Source organism: Zalophus californianus, chromosome 11 (assembly GCF_009762305.2).
Source record: "Zalophus californianus isolate mZalCal1 chromosome 11, mZalCal1.pri.v2, whole genome shotgun sequence".
Lineage (NCBI taxonomy): Eukaryota > Metazoa > Chordata > Mammalia > Carnivora > Otariidae > Zalophus > Zalophus californianus.
The window spans coordinates 21033369-21048808 of NC_045605.1; the positions used below are offsets into that span (position 1 = coordinate 21033369).

Below are 15440 nucleotides of genomic sequence, written 5' to 3' on the forward strand. Positions count from 1 at the left end.
GACCCAGCCACACACGTGGGAGACATACTGTTATTCCAGATAAAGACCAAACCACAAAATGGCTTTGGGGGTGGGGAAAGGAGGGGAGTGGAGGCCCTTGGGAGGAGGACCACGACCATTTGGAGGAGACTGTGCTCCTGGTAGGGGAACAGGAGGGTCTCTGGCTTCTCTGATTTCACAGAAGGCTCTTACCCCTTCCAAAGACAATTTGCCCCACTTGGCAGTTAAGGGCTGAAGGAGGAGAGAAAGGTGGGGGGAGAGAGACATTTTCCCATCTCTCAGGGAGTCAGAAGTCAGCAGTCCTAGTTACAGCTCGTCCTGGCTTCTGCTGTCTCCACTCTGTTCCCTGGAGACCAACACCGTAATAATAGGGCATGACCTGGCACCACCACCCAAGCAGGCTCCTCAGGAAGGTAGCAAATGACAATTCGCTCAGAGAGCTGGCGGCCAAGGGGTCTGAGTTGCCTCAGTTGCTGTCTTGCTGAAGTCAGTAGAGAAACGTTTCCTATTGAGAGGTCCAAGCAGGAACCAGAGGGGCACCAGGGAAGTGGTCCTTCTGGCTGGGGCATTCTGCAATGACTTGGGGCTCTGTGCCAGGTGCAATGTCCCTGTGGACCTGGGTCATGGTGGAGCGGTGGCTCATTTTGGAGCTTTAGCCAGCCAGCCAGCCTTCAGGACAGCAGGGGTCTGGTCCGGAGCACAAAGCCTGCTAGGGTCGCCTTCCCCCTGTGCTCCTTCAGTAACATAGAGTCACCTGCCTGGCTCCCACACCCCACTCTGAGCCTGCCCTTTTCAGACTAGAGGACTTCCATTCACCCCCAGCACCCAAGGTCAGAAAGATGGGGGCAAAGCAACATCTGCGAGGCCACGGCATTCCTGTCACCTGAATCCTCGGGCCCCTGAGCTACCACCCGATTCCTAAGCACCTGGTCCAGCGTTTGGTGGGCTCCTGGGGGGCTGGCCCCTTCCCCTTCTTTCCTCAAGGACCTTCACTTTTCCCTCACTTGCAAACATGTCAACCAGACCTCCTCACATTTTACAACTTCCCAGCCCAGAGCTACAGCCTCCCTCTTACCTCCATGCTCTCCGCCATCCCTGCAATGGTCCCACCCCGTCACCACCCAGCACTGACTGCGTACACTACGCACAGTGACCACAGTGTTTCCTCTAAAGCTCGAGATTTCTAGCCCTTCCTGGGTTTTGCGAAGAAATCTGGGGTGTGTGTGTGTGTGTGTGTGTGCGCGCGCGCGAGCGTGCACACACGCACCCCTGCGTTTCTTTAGATAAATCCACAGAGTCACATGAAATCAGTGACAGGTTGACACCGTTATTTCAAGATTCATCGCTCCGAGTTGCCAGCACAGGAAACCTAGCCAACTCCTTCCCACCAACAACACTTTTTTTCCAGGCATAATTTATAGCAGCGGGGTGAATTTGTTTCCAAAAGATGAATATCACACTATCAGCAACAGCTGCCTCTCATTTTTATTTGTTTTTAAATTTGACTCAAAGTCCAATTCTCTATACACATCCGAGGCTGTAAATCCTAAGGCGACTGATTACATGATTTAGTAAACAGGTTCTATTATATAATGCAATTAAAGTGGGGCTCCGAAGCGCCACCTACAGGCCGCTTCTGGGAAGGGAGCTGGGCCCGAGACTATCATTTTGATCGAGGCTCTAGGTTGAAGGAAAATAAACGGGATTGCGCCAGGGTTGAGGCGGGTGCTCCTGAGGGAGACGTTGCAGCCAGCCAGGTTACTAATGCAGCCTTTTGGACCCTCCTGCTGAGTTCACTCTGTTATTTCAGCCTCCTGCGAATCTGTCTAGACGTCAGAACCCAGGCGTGGGTAGCGGCTCAGACGGCCCCCTCCCAGGCCTGGGGTTAGAGGGTGGGATGGTAGCCACCTGGGGGCTCCTGGGCTGGGGGTGGTGAGGAGAGCCCCTGGCTCTCCGGCCTCAGGGGCCTCCCTCCCTCACTCTCGAATGGGAAGTGAGGAGGCGAAGATGTGAGCTGACTAGCCTTTGAAATGAAGCTACAAGCCAACTATTTCCATTCCATTCAACAAAGCTTGTGTTGAGGGCTAACCATGGGCAAAGACTTTGAGAATATTCTGGTGAAATCCCTCATTTTGCAGTCCAAGAGGGGAATGTGACTTGTACTGGCCACAGGTAAGCGGCAGAGCTAGATGAGGAATCCAGACTTTTTGACCCTGAGCACAGGCTTCAATCATGGGAATTTACAAAAGAGGAAATTGAGGCCCAGGCAGGGGATGGGACTTCCACAGCCTCTACTTGTAGCTAGGGAAGGAAAATAATGAAAATCCTGCTGGTGTGTGTCAGAGGACAGAAGAGAAGGGCTTCTATGGGGCCCTCTGCAGTGTGTCTTAGCTTCCTTTCTGGGGAAGAAAGGAACACAGGGAGGAAGGAAGGCGGGGGAGGAAGGAAGAAAGACCCAGGGCCAATGCTCCCTCCCCTCACCCCTCTGCCCTAAACTACAACACTCTTCAGATGAATCAAGTTCTGGGGCCTCAAGGATTCTAGCTTCTCCAAAGAACTTTTGTAAGCCTAGGTCCCACACATATAACTGAGGTGAGGATGAAGGGACTTTCTTCCCTGGGCGCTAAGCGAGAAACTGGACCAGAAGGGGGTGGGGCAGAGATGGATGAAGAAAACAGGACTGTCAGAGTCCAAAAGGGCGGAAATACATCCACACCTCGGCCGGTGCCCACCCTCCGCCCAGTCTCCCACCTAGGGCAAAGAGGTGCGACTGTGAGGAGCCAAAGGGAAGCTGGTCCCGCCCCCCTCCCTAAGCGGGTCCCGACGTGATGTAGTCTCAGCTAGGGTCAGAGGGCAAGAACAAATGCTGTCGCTGTCGGACCAGCTGGCCAGAGAGCTCCCAATTAGACTTTATTTCTCATCCTTAAGGCCCTGAGCCCCCAACCCCAGCACCCCAGCCCAATTACTGCCGGGCAGCATTAACCCCTTGGTGCCCCAGGCCGTTAATGGAATGTTAATTGGTCTAATGGGTTTCATGTCAACAAGTCCTAATGAGCTCCTTCCTAACGAGCTCCCGATTTTTTTCTAAGCCTGTTTGTCAACACACTGGAGTTTGGGCTACAGACCCAGGGCCTCACCTTGCAGGGCTGGGGGGAGCAAGCGTTGAGGAGACGGGGAGTGGGTGCTCCTCGGCTGCCCATTCCTACTTCCTAAAGGGGTGTCTTTTTATCCCCCCTCACCCACCCCCAAACTGTGCAACACGGCCTTACTGGGCTCCGGAGCTCTGTAAAGTGGTGGCTTTAGCTCCTTTTGATATCAGTGACACGAATTATTTCTTCTTGGATATCATTGTGGGGTTGAATGTTGCGTTAGGGGATTTTTCCCCACCTCCCAGCTGTCCTATAATAAAGGTTTTCAGCATTAAGAACAATCTTTTGACATGAGCCTGCCCTCGACGGGAAGTTTCTCGGTGGTAAATCATTCCCTGTGCGTCCTCCATTTGCAGGCTCGGGTGTTCTCCCTTGAGTGCCCTGGTGTCAGGTAACAGAGCGCTGGGTCCTCTGCACAGGGCCAAGCAGCCTCTCTGAGCCACTGACAAGTAAGTGCTGGAAGCCCCAGGCTGGGTTTCTAGAGCGCAGGCCTGCTGCTCCCCTCCGTACTCCCAAAGAAAGTGCAAAAAGGGCCAGGTACCCAGGGATTGCGCAGGAGTTCCCCCCACCCACTCTGGAGTCTCGCCGGGCCCAGTTTCAGATGAGAGAAGCTGGATTCCCCTTTCCTCTCCAGGGTCGTTCCATGCATCCCTCAGCCCTGCCCAGCCCCCCAAGCCTAGCCAGCGGGCTTCCCCAAGGATGGGGGAGTGCCTGTGTTTGTGGAGTGGTGTGAAGAAAAGAGCAAGCTTCCGGAGATGGGTGTGGGGTCTCCCCCAGTGTCTCCTTACCAGAGGCTTCTGTGCCTGAGTGAACAGAGAACCGATGAAACTTAAGCCCCTGATGAAAAGTCCTCCTGTTCTCTGGCAGGAGAAGCCCCCAGAGGGCAATGGGTTAGTGGCCTAGTGGCCTGTGGTGACCCCAGAGAGGGGGAGGGGAGGGGCAAAGGCCATCTGGGTCCTCAGAAAATTGTCCTTGTGTCCTCTGGTGAGGCGGGTCTGGCCCCTGCTCACAGCCTGACAGACTCCAGACTGAAAAATCTCCTCTCAGCCTGGGCGCCGGGGGTTGCTTCTGGCTGCAGACCGCTTTTACCCATCTCTCCTTGCCTCCAGGCTGGGTAGCCCTCCTGCCAAGTTGCAAATATTTCTAGGGACAACAACTCTAAAATGACCCTACCTCCCATTCATTGGACAGTGAACAAAAGAATGCAGATTAAAGCCCCCTCTCTTTAGCCCCAATCCTCCCAATTGAGCGTCCTCTGCTCTGCCTTTACTGGGTTTCTCATCCGTGGAATGAGGTTACCCCAAGACCCAAACCCAAGGTTAAAGGGAACCAGTTGCCCCTAAGAGGGGAAAGAAACCGCCTAGTGAGAGCTCCCACCCCAGACTCTGCCCCCAGGCTCCCTCTCCTGGAGGCTTCTGGCATTACAGCCCCAAAGTGGTTCACTTTCTCCCCCGCCAAGGAGCGTCCAAGACTGGAGCTCCAGGGAAGAGGTCCTGAGGCCCCAACCAAAGTTACCTCGTCTGCCAGAGTTCCAGGAAAGGCTGAGCCTAACACAACCCCTGAAATATCCCGATTTCCTTTTGTCCCTCAGGGTCCAGAAGAGATTCCACACCCATTTTAATCTCTGAAACGTCTTAATTCTGAAAGTTTCTTCTGACAGCTCAAGGAGTCTCTATCCTCTTTTTGCCTCGGGAACCCTTTCCACTCTGCTCTTGCCTTCCTTGGATGTTTACCGCCACCCAGACAAAGAGCCAGCCACGAACACCAGGCATTGGTTCTCCCGCCTGAAGTGACTGGCTCCCCCGAGGGCTCCCTCCTGACACTCTTTGCATAAATAAAGCATGGATCTGGGGGCCTCATGTGTGCGTGAGGTGGGGAGACCCTGAGTGTTTCTGCTGCAGAGACACCCTGGTGTCTTTGGTAAGCCAGGGTAGGCAAGGTGTAGGTAGCAGAGAGGTCAAAGGGAATGCCCTGCAGGCACAGCAGAAGCCCTCTCTCTCTCCGCGGTCTCCTCATCTCTCCCTCTTCTGGCCCGCTGCGCCATCACCTCCCGACTGATAACACTCCCTGGAGAGGAGATCTTCCCTCCTTTCGTTTATCCTCCCACACCTCCTAGCTCTTTGCTCATAGTTGACACTTGACAAATAGTCCTTGAATGAACACCTACATGCCCAGCGCTCCTGCACGCACTTAAGGTCAAAGCATAGTTAGTGCGCAGACTCAAGTCAGGCCAGGCTGGCTGCTTCCTCCTCTTCCTGAAAAATAACCAAACACTCTCTCTCTCTCTCTCTCTCTCTCTCTCACACACACACACACACACACACACACACACACACACCCCTCTCAGGGCTCTGGAGACCAGCCCCTTCCCTTAGGCAGCTCCAAACACCCTCAGGTCACCCCAGAATTCACATATATGAACATTTCAGAAGACCCTAGGGAAGGCGTGGGAGGGCATCAGTGGGTTGAGGATGGAGCCCCACAGTGCCCTCAGGGAGAGGGGAGGGAAGGTCTGAGTCTGTGCTCTCAAATGTTTCTAGCTCATCAGCACCCTTCACCCAGGAGAAGGACAAGTCCCTCCCCCCACAGAGGTGCTTAGGAGTTTCCAGGCCCCACGATGGACAGGCCTTCGGCGGGCAACAAGCCCGCGGTTTCCAGCTCTAAATATTTCAGGGCATCTAGTGTAGCTCAACAGCTTTCTGGGCATTCCGTTTCCTTGGGAGGGGGGGGCGGGTATTGCCAGGCTGTCTCCACTTACAGCACCACGTTGCATTTCAAGAAGAAACCTTGACGCCCAGGAGGGGCAGCTCACTTACTGGTGATGGGTAGGGGGACAGCGGGGGACAAGGCACGGGGAGATTCGGGTCCAATCCCTGCTTCACTAGCACCGCCCCGCCCCCACCACACACACATCATTCCTCTTGGCCTCTGTCTCCTCCTCTGTAAGAGGGGGTGGGCTTGGCTCTGCTCTTCTGGCCCCAGGTGCCGGGGACTCTACTGAACGCAGGCTAAGGAGGCTTACTTAAAAGAATGTTGCAGACACATCCATATGCCCACAGTCACAAGCACACACCTAGAAAGACTCGGCAAGTGACGGGAGGCTCACCCAGGCTCTCGGACGTCCCCCAGCCTCCTTCCCTTCCCTGAAGACCGACTGGTCGCCCTGCGCTGCCGGCTCCACCCTCCAGTCTCCGGGAGCCGACCTGCGCCCCCACCTCCCTTTTCGGCCACTAGGGGGTGTGGCGAGCACACCTGGGAGGGGTTAGTCCTCGCTTCGCAGACCCTGGGGCCGGGAGGTGGGACTTGGAAGGGGAAGGGCAGGAGGCTTCCTGCCCCTGCGGGCGCAGGTGGCTGTTCCAGAAGCCTGGGAAAGGGCCAGCGCCCTTGTCTTGTGGGATACCCGAATGGCCGCCAATGCCCTGTGCTGCCACCAGCCAGGCTCCCCTACTCCTTCCTCTCCCCAGCCACCAGGCCCCAGCTGATGCTGAACAAAGACGAGGCTACGTGGGTACAGGTTGTTTCACGTGTAATTTGAATATCGTTTCTTTCAAGTCAAAAGAGCACAGCAAGCCCCTCCCCACCCTTAGCTCTCTGTTTGTTCCCCTAAAGGGCCTCCAGCGCTTGTTGTAGCCCCTCAGTCCAGGTGGCCCAGCCTGAGAAAACCTCGAGAGAGCCGGCGGGTCCCCAGGGCTACCCGCGCTCAGCCTATTAACGGTGCGGCCCCCTTTCTCCTGCCACAGATCCTCGATGTGAATCAATCCCATGATGCAACATGCCTCCCCAGCCCCCGCTCTGACGATGATGGCCACGCAGAATGTCCCTCCCCCACCCTACCAGGACAGCCCGCAGGTGAGTGTCGACTGAGCAGATGATGGGAAAGGGGGTGGCCTTCCCCGGGCGGGACAGAGCGAGGTCTCCCCCAGCTGTCTCCTGGCCACTCTCCGGGCTCTTCACACCCCCCGCCCCCGGCTCTGGAGAGCTGGCCAACACAGACCCCCGGAGGGGCCACTGCGTTTGACAAAGTGGGGTTCAGATCCTACTTGAGTAGCTCTGTCACCAACATCTGGGACCCTCGTCTGGAGCGCCCAGTCATGGTCCTGCCCCCACCCTCACCCTGCTTCCCACTCGGAGCAGATATCAGACAAATGCACCCAACCCCTCGCTCAGGGAGATCCAGATGCAGGTAAATCAAGTCCGCTTTTGAGTATCTGGGGAAACCTTAATTAGGGATTCCTTTGTACTAGATCCCCCCATTTACCGGTCACTGGAGCCCTTTTGTCCCATCCTTCTCTGCCTGCCCATCCCAGGAATCGCCCTTCTGTTCAGGATTCTGTCGGCTTCTTGCTAGAAAAAGGCCAGGACTGTATCTCTACGTCCTCCAGCCCTTTCCCTCGGTTCCCAGTTTCCATCCCTCCGCTCAGACCCAGCAGCCCCCCGAGCTCTCCTGAGACTCCATCCTGGTCGCACCTCTTAAGAAGGTGGCATCTTCACGCTGTCTTCCTATTGTCTCCTCTCCTCCTTCTAGAGGCCTGGCCCAGCTTTGGTGGGTTGGGCTCCCCCCGGTTCTTCAGATCCATCACTTCAGACCCGTGCTTCCCCCCGCGCGCACCTCTCTCCCCACTTGGTTCTCTGGAGACCCTGAGTTAGTTACGCGGTTTGTCACAGGAGCGTCGGTTCCCCGGCCCTTACCTCCACTTCCTCCTATTTTCTCTACGCCGGTCTCTCAAGTCAGTATGACTCCAGGAAGGGTTTACTGAGTATCTGAGATGTGAAATGCAGCTAGCTAGAACCCTCGTTCACTCATTCACTCAACAAACGCTCAGTGAGAGCCTACTGTGCACCCGGGATCCAGCAGCCGGTCTTTGCTCTGATGCCCCTTCCTCCTGAGCCTTTCACACACAGCCGTTCTCAGGGACCACGTGGAAGATCTGTGCAGCGCTCGAGGGCTATTAAGATGCAGCACAGGGTGAGCAGACTTTTGCTCACATTAGGTCCTAGGATCCTGACACCCCCAGCCTGGTGCGAGCATGTAGTGGCTGCACCATCCATCCCTGTTTCCCACCCCTACCCCCCACCCCGGGAAATCACCACTTTCCAGAACGTCCAGCATGCAGACCACCACGGACTCCTCTCCCCTCACCCCCGAAAATTCAAAAGCACTTGTCATTCCCCGACCTTCGAGCACACATCTTTTTTTTTTAAGATTTTGTTTATTTATTTATTTATTTGAGAGAGAGAGAAACAGCATGAGAGGGGAGAGGGTCAGAGGGAGAAGCAGGCTCCCTGCTGAGCTGGGAGCCCGATACGGGACTCGATCCCAGGACTCTGGGATCATGACCTGAGCCGAAGGCAGTCGCTTAACCGACTGAGCCACCCAGGTGCCTGAGCACACATCCTTTTACCCCCACCCGTGCCCCAACATGTCAATTCCATGCCTTCCTCAGCTCTCCCCAACCTAGCCTCCTATGTGGCCAACCTTCTGCCCACGTCAGTAGCTTTCCACGAATGACTGCAGGGGTAGACTCGGCATTTACATGGTTCCTCCATTTGAAAGCTTCCAGGCCTGCAGCACTACGTAAGGACCCTCCCCCTCAGAGTCAGAAGGAAGTGCAGGAGGCCTGGACTGGGGAGACCTAGGAGCCTAGGGGCCGTAATGGGGAACTAGCTTCCTCCTCCCTCAGTAGACACAGACATCATTCTCTCATCTGCTCAGGCAGTGTTGGGGACCCCGAGGGTCCCGAGAAAGAGGCAGGCACTTTGGCTCCGTTTCTTTTGTAGTCGGATCCTGCTCTCCTAGCTCCACAGTAGAAATGGCGAACGGACATGGGGTCACTTCCTATCCTCAGCAGGTGGTGGGTGCGAAGACCTCATACGCAAGGCTCAGGGACAGCCGAGGGCAGGGCCAAGAAGTCAGAGAGCATTGGACTGGCATGGCTGGTGGCCGCTGCCTCCCTTCCGCCCGCCCCAAGCCTTGTTTTGCCTGCTGGGGCAGCTGGGAGAAGGCTGGGTTTGGTGGGGATTAGCAAGAGCGCGGCAGCAGGGCCTCTGTGGTCCAAGAATGCGGATCCGGGTGTAGTTAAGTACAGGAGCCTAATTGAATTCTCAGCATACAGCTGAGAACTAATACATCCCAGCTGCTGAGGGACGTGATGGAGGTAGGGCCACAGCTCTCGGGCACTCAGCCCCCCGGAAGTCACCGGTGAGCGGCTCGAGTCTTTTGGGGGGAGGAAGGGAGGCTCCAGGTCCCCATCTAGGGCCTCAGAGTAGACACCCTGGGCACGACTGTGCAAAGCTCTCCTCTCTTAGGAGCCACCAGTACTTCACCATAGAAAATCCATTTACAGCAAAGGAATACTTTGCCCTGAGGAAGCCACACATCTATTTGTAACCCCTGGGCCCAGGAAAGAGGTGTCTGACAGCAAGTGCCAGTGTCCCTGGTCAAGTGACTAAGCCAAAGTCTGGGGTCCTTATGGCCTTGGCTAGGCCACTAGGCTATGGCTGGATTGCCGTGGGCCTTCCCTGAGCCAACCCGGTTCCCAAAGAGACTGATCAGGATGGGGGCTTGTGGGGAGTCATTCGGGCATTGACGACATGGGCGGGATGGAAGAGGTGAGTGAGAGCCCCAGACCAAGGACCTCTGACTCATGGGGGAAGGCTGGTCTCTGCAGAGAGAACTAGACTTTGAGGCCGATTGGCTCTTGGGGAGGGGCCCTTTCTCCACACTCTTTGGGGGCTTCTAGGAGGGGCTCCCACATAGGAATGTCTTCTATGTGAGTCTTCTGCTGGGGAACTTGCTGTGATCCTCCTGCCTTCTTCCCTTTCTGCTTTCAAGAGGCTGAACCCAGCTTCCCAGGGGAAGCCCTGCTCCATTGCCCTCATCATGCTCATTATCCTAGAGAACCAGCTATTCTCTGACACTCAATGTCCTCAGGAAAGCCGGGCCTAATAAGAACATGGGTCAGGCACACAGGGGAGTCCCTTCCTAAACGGGGCTCTCTGAAAAGGATTCCCCACTTCCTCCGATTCCTTTAGGTCTAATCTCATTACTTTTGGATCCGGTATGACTTGTTTCCTCAAGGCCTGGACAGCAGAGCACATCTCTATATCACCTCCTTGGAAACCCAGTTTCTTCCACAGGCAAAAACGGACAGTCTCTGATACGAAGTCCCCAAAATGAAAAAGGAAGCGAGAAGCAGAGCCCTTCCTCTGAGACCCATGCAATCGTTTTAATAATGTTCCCGTTGTGCTAAGGGCTAGCAATACCGAGCATAATCTATTCAAATGCACAGGAGAATCTCACTTTGGAAAATTAGGAATCTGCATTAAAAAATTCCCAAGCCCCGGACCTTCTTTATAATAAATTAGAATTTTTTTTTTCAAGGCAAGTTCTTAACTTGGCAATTTCATTTTTGAAGTTTGGGGAATAAAGTTATTAAAAATGAGGGAGGCTTTTTTTTCTTCCCATTTCAGGAGAGTAGCATTAATGGTTATGGCCCCCTGCTATCTGGGCACAAGCCAAGTGGTATGATGGCCAAGCAGCTTCGGGCCCCTCTCTTCTGTTTCAGTCCATCCTGGAAAAACCCTGCAATTACTTGTAAGGATGTCACTGTTTATTGGGCACTAAAGGCCGACCATGAGTTTAGAAGGTGCAAACCCAACAACCCACTGGAAGCCTTCCTGTGGTCAGCTTCCTTCTGGTGGCTTCTGGTTAACTTCTGTTAGAGTCACAGCGCCCTCTACTGTCTGGCCACAGTACCTCGATTCCAGCGTGGTCTAGCTGGGTCCTCGATCTTCACGTTCTGCCCTGAGAGGTAGGGGCAAGTCCGTGGGGACTGAGGATTTCTACAATGATTGTTTAATGAAAACATTGTCTCCAGGGAGACCTGGATATGAGCTAGGTGTGTGGTCCCCCCCGTTCAATATATGCTGTTAATTCCTACCTGACTCTCTTTCCCTCTTCTACGTTCCTGCAGCAGCCTGGCCATCTGTCACCTGGACTTTCCCAGCCCCCTCCTCCCACCGCCCCAACCCCCCACCTGCTCTTAACAGAACTCTAAAAGCCATTCTCTCTACTATTCTCCCCTCCCAGCAAGTCCCCCCCTCCCAGGCTTGTCGAGGTAACACAGCCACCCGCTCACGCCTGGGTGTATACCCTCCCTTCATGGACTCTGTCTCCACCTCTGAATGTCCTTCAAGTTCTTCCCCTTCTGGAAGACTCCAGATGCAATGTCACCACCGAGCAAAGTTCTCCCTTCTGCAGTTCCACCAGCAATTTCAGGAAAGCATTGGGATCTAGTAGTGAAAGCAACATCTTCCCCTCCCTCGCCTTCCCCCCACACACCAACGCCTGCTAGCAGCACCCTCCCCCCACGCTTCCTCAAACACAGACACATACCTACCGTTCCACAAATATCTTTGCCCTTGGCTTATAGGCAAGACAAATATTTTATCTGGTCTATTTGTGTGTGTATTCAACGTTTAGTATTCCTCTGTCTGCGTGTCCCCAGCATGTCGGGCTGCGTGAGCATTTGACCAGAAAGCAGACGTCCTGGCAGGTCCCAGTCTGTCCCACTAGGCGCAGCCCCCCTGTGGAGGTGGGCACCCAGTTACCACTTTAGGAACAAACTGGTACGTAAAGATGACTTGAAGATGGGCGATGTTTAAAAGGTTTTGGTCGTTCACCCAAGATGCGGCCTCATTAGGGAGCAGAAGGAGGCAAGGCCGGCAAAGTCAGAACCCCTCTCTCAGGACCAGGATGGGAAGCTCACTTCAGAAGATAGACACACATTGGCTTGGGACCCTTTGGCAAAAGCTGTGTTCCTCTGTCCCCCTCCATCCTCCCGTGACCCTCAGAGTGAGGAGGCTGGTGCTCAGGACCCAGAAAACTGTGCCTGGAGATCTGGGGTCAAAATGATGCTGTCTCACCTGTCCTGCAAGAGGAAGGCGAAGGCTCGGCCAGCCATGTCCCAGGAAGGTCAGACCCAGCCAGACCCACCTCTCTTGCCCCAACCCCACCCCCCACCACCAAGTACCTTCTTTCCCTCCCTGTCACAGCACCATTCCCACTCTGGGCAGGGCCAGGGGAGCAGACGTCCTGGGGAAGCTGGATGGGCTTTGATCAGTCATTAGGATCCCCATGCTGGTTTCATTAGCTGGAGGCAGAGGGGGTGGCTGGGGCCCCTGGCTGTGAATGGCCCCCAGCCAGGCCATGCAGCTGTGCTGGGCAGAGCGAGTTCAGATGTTTTCACACTTTACATTCCTCTCATCTCTTTGAGGGCTGGAGCCCCCTGCCTTTCACTTTGCAGCAATAGAGTGAATTCAGCAGCTTTGAAAGCCCCCCCCTAAGCCTTTTCTGTGGCCGTGATTGACGGCTCCCTCCGCCTCTGGGGGCAACACCCCAGGGACCATATGGGCGACCTGCCTTCCCCAGCTTTGACTCATCAAAATGGACTCTTCTCTTTCTTTTTTTTATTTTTTGCTGGGCCTTTCTTCTCTTTGTGCAGTGACCTCTGTCCCTGGCCTGCTTGGGCCACCCATGTGTTTCAGCTGGACATATCCCTGAACTCCAACTCACTCAAGACCTACATTCCTCATTGTGTCAAAGGCAAAACAACCTATAGGTCTGACCAGGGGGCCTTCGTGCTCCCACTTAGGAGGTGGTGGGCTGGCAATATGACTTTTAAGCTTGTGAAGAAATACTCCACTGGCCTTGTCTAGGTTTTTTTATTTGATGAACTTATACGTGAATTCTGAAATTTACCCAAAACACAGAGATTTAATTGTCTATCCTCTTGCCTCCAAGCAGGGTGAGTGCCCCAAACAGCTACAAAAATAGTTAATGGCCCAAGTATACAAAGCTTAAAATAAATCAGGGAACAGGTGATCAAAGTCTGCAGCAGGCCCGAGGAGCACTTGGACTTGCCTTGCCTCCCTTTCTGGTGTCATCTTCTGGTGTAGGTGTCTACAGGGTCTAGAGGGAGGGGGACGGGTGAGTGAGGGCCCAAGGGTGCTTGTTGTCCTTGGAGTTTGTGGTCCGGAGGAGTGGGAGGACCCCCACATGGCAGAAATTCAGGAATCCTAGGCCTTGTCCCAGTTCCACTGCTGATGCTTGAGATACATTGAGGTCAGTCATTTCAGCACGATTTCTTCCATCCACGCATCCATTCAATAAATACCGAGTGCTTTCTGTGAGCTTGCAGACCTTTTGCTAAGTACTAGACATATAAAATGTATAGTTCCTGACCTAATGGAGTTTGTAGTCTATTTGCTTCTGCATCCGTAAAATGGGAATAATGTGTGCCCTCCCCAGCCCACAGGATTGTTGAAAGCGTGGGCAGGAAAAGCAGAGTGATCTTTCCTGGCCTCTTTACCTCCGTGACCCTGACGCTGAGTATTCACTCACTCTCTTCTGTACATCTTCAGTAGCCAAGATTGCACTGAACTTTCATTACTCTGCTTTTTATTAGGAATATGATAGGCATATCAAATATGTTTCTAGCTGTGAACATACCCCCTTGCGCGCACAGGCACACACATGTGCACATACACACACACACGCACGCACACACCAGGCCCAAGGAGGCACACCTACACTGAGATTCTGATACACCCACTAACGGACCTCCTGGAAATCACTGGTTTGGGACTGTAATACAAGTGAGGGGTTCTCCAGAGATGGTTGGGAAGGGTGGAGAGCAGATAGTTGTCCGGAAAGGGCCCAAAGCTAGGAAGTGAGGCTCAGATTTAAGTTCACAACCTTGCCCCCATCAGCCACATGTCACTAATACCCCACGAGGGCAAACAGGGCCAGTGAACATTTTACAAGCCTCATTTTGAAAACCACTGCCTACAAACCCTTTTAAGACTAATTAATTAACTAAGACCCCCTCATTTTACACCACAAAGTCAGTTTTCTGTGGTTTGTTCTATCCAGTGGGCCCTGGGATCAGAATGTAGGTGATCTAGGCCTGCTGTTGCAGGAGCCCCTTCGAATCAGCTCTTCCCTTCCCTGTGCTGAAGGGTGGAGCGTGGGGACATTTAGAGGAGGCCCTGTCAACCCCTCCCTTTTTTGGATCCCTGAACCTTTCGACACCTCTCTCACTCATCCGCTCGCTCGGTCAGTCAGTCGGGCATTTAACAAGCACACTGGGAGCCTATCATGAGCCAGGCATGGTAATGGTGGCTGGGACACCAGTCCACTCAGGAAGACAGACAATGAAGGGCCCCGAAGTGTTACAGACGTTAAGGTGAGAGGCATACACAGATGAGGAAGGGTCCAGGCGACCTAGGTCTGAGGAGTGTGGAGTGTTGGGAAAGGCTTCTTGGGAGACATACTGCTCCAGCTGAGTCTTGAAAGAGGGGTAGGATTACACATGGTCGGGAGGGAGGCAGGGCGGGGGAAACGTGGACATTTCCTGCTGACGCAGCTGTGGGAACAAAGGCAGGAGGATGTAAATCATCAGGCATGTTCGGGCAACCCTGCACGGTAGGGTCTGACCAGGGTACAACATAAGGGGAGGGCACTGTACCAGCAACAAGACCAGGGTCAGGGAGCTGGTCCAGGCCTGGAGCACCCTGTGAGTTGTGCTCTCCCCACAGAAACATCATTTTTTGCCCTTGCCCCCTGCTGCCTCCCACCTGTTGAGGCCAAACCTGATGTTTACCAAATAGCTTCGAGCCCTGACCTCTTCCCAGGTCCTTGGACTCTCTCCTGTCGTGAGGGAACCAGATCCTGCCCGGCCAGCTTGCCCAAGCACCGCGGAGTGCCAGCTCCCAGGCAAGCCCAGCCCAGCCCCGCTGGAGCCTCAGCGGCCCCTAGTGGGCCAGGCCTTGCAGGGCCCCCCCGTTCTCCAGAACACGATGCTTCCGTGGCCTGGCGTAGCAGGCACCGGGGATGGGCGGCTCCCACCTTGCCCGGGTCAGGTGGAAGGCTCAGAAGAGGGGTTGTCCTCTTTAGAGGAGTGGCCTTGCTGAGTCACTCTGAGAAGATGCAGGCCTGGGTCGTCCAGGGTTGGAAGAAAGGACTCTGTGAGAGGTTCTTGGGTATAGGAGTCACAAAGAGCAAGGCCACGCGTGGGGGGAAAGGGTGTGACATGGGCAATGTGGGTCCTGGGGCGTCTGCGGCAGGTATGGACAGGGAATGGAGTTTGGATTCGGAGGGAAGACTAGCAAAAAGGAACAATAAAAATGCTTAGAAACCAAGGTTTACTGAGCACTCACTGTGGGCCATTCACCCTCGCATATGGCTTCACTGTAGCCCTGGGAAAAAAGATTATTAGCTCCATTTGTACC

General features: G+C 54.4%; 1 protein-coding gene across 19 annotated transcripts in view; it reads left to right on the plus strand.

Moving 5' to 3' along the window:
* PKNOX2 (PBX/knotted 1 homeobox 2) overlaps window positions 1–15440 on the plus strand; it is a 304609-nt gene that overhangs the window by 220565 nt on the left and 68604 nt on the right. For all 19 annotated transcript variants that reach the window (XM_027581284.2, XM_027581295.2, XM_027581285.2 and 16 more), the window contains one exon: window positions 6890–6998. In XM_027581284.2, coding sequence (XP_027437085.1) covers window positions 6912–6998 — 87 coding nt within the window. In that variant the 5' untranslated portion in view covers window positions 6890–6911. The remainder of the gene's footprint in view (window positions 1–6889; window positions 6999–15440) is intronic.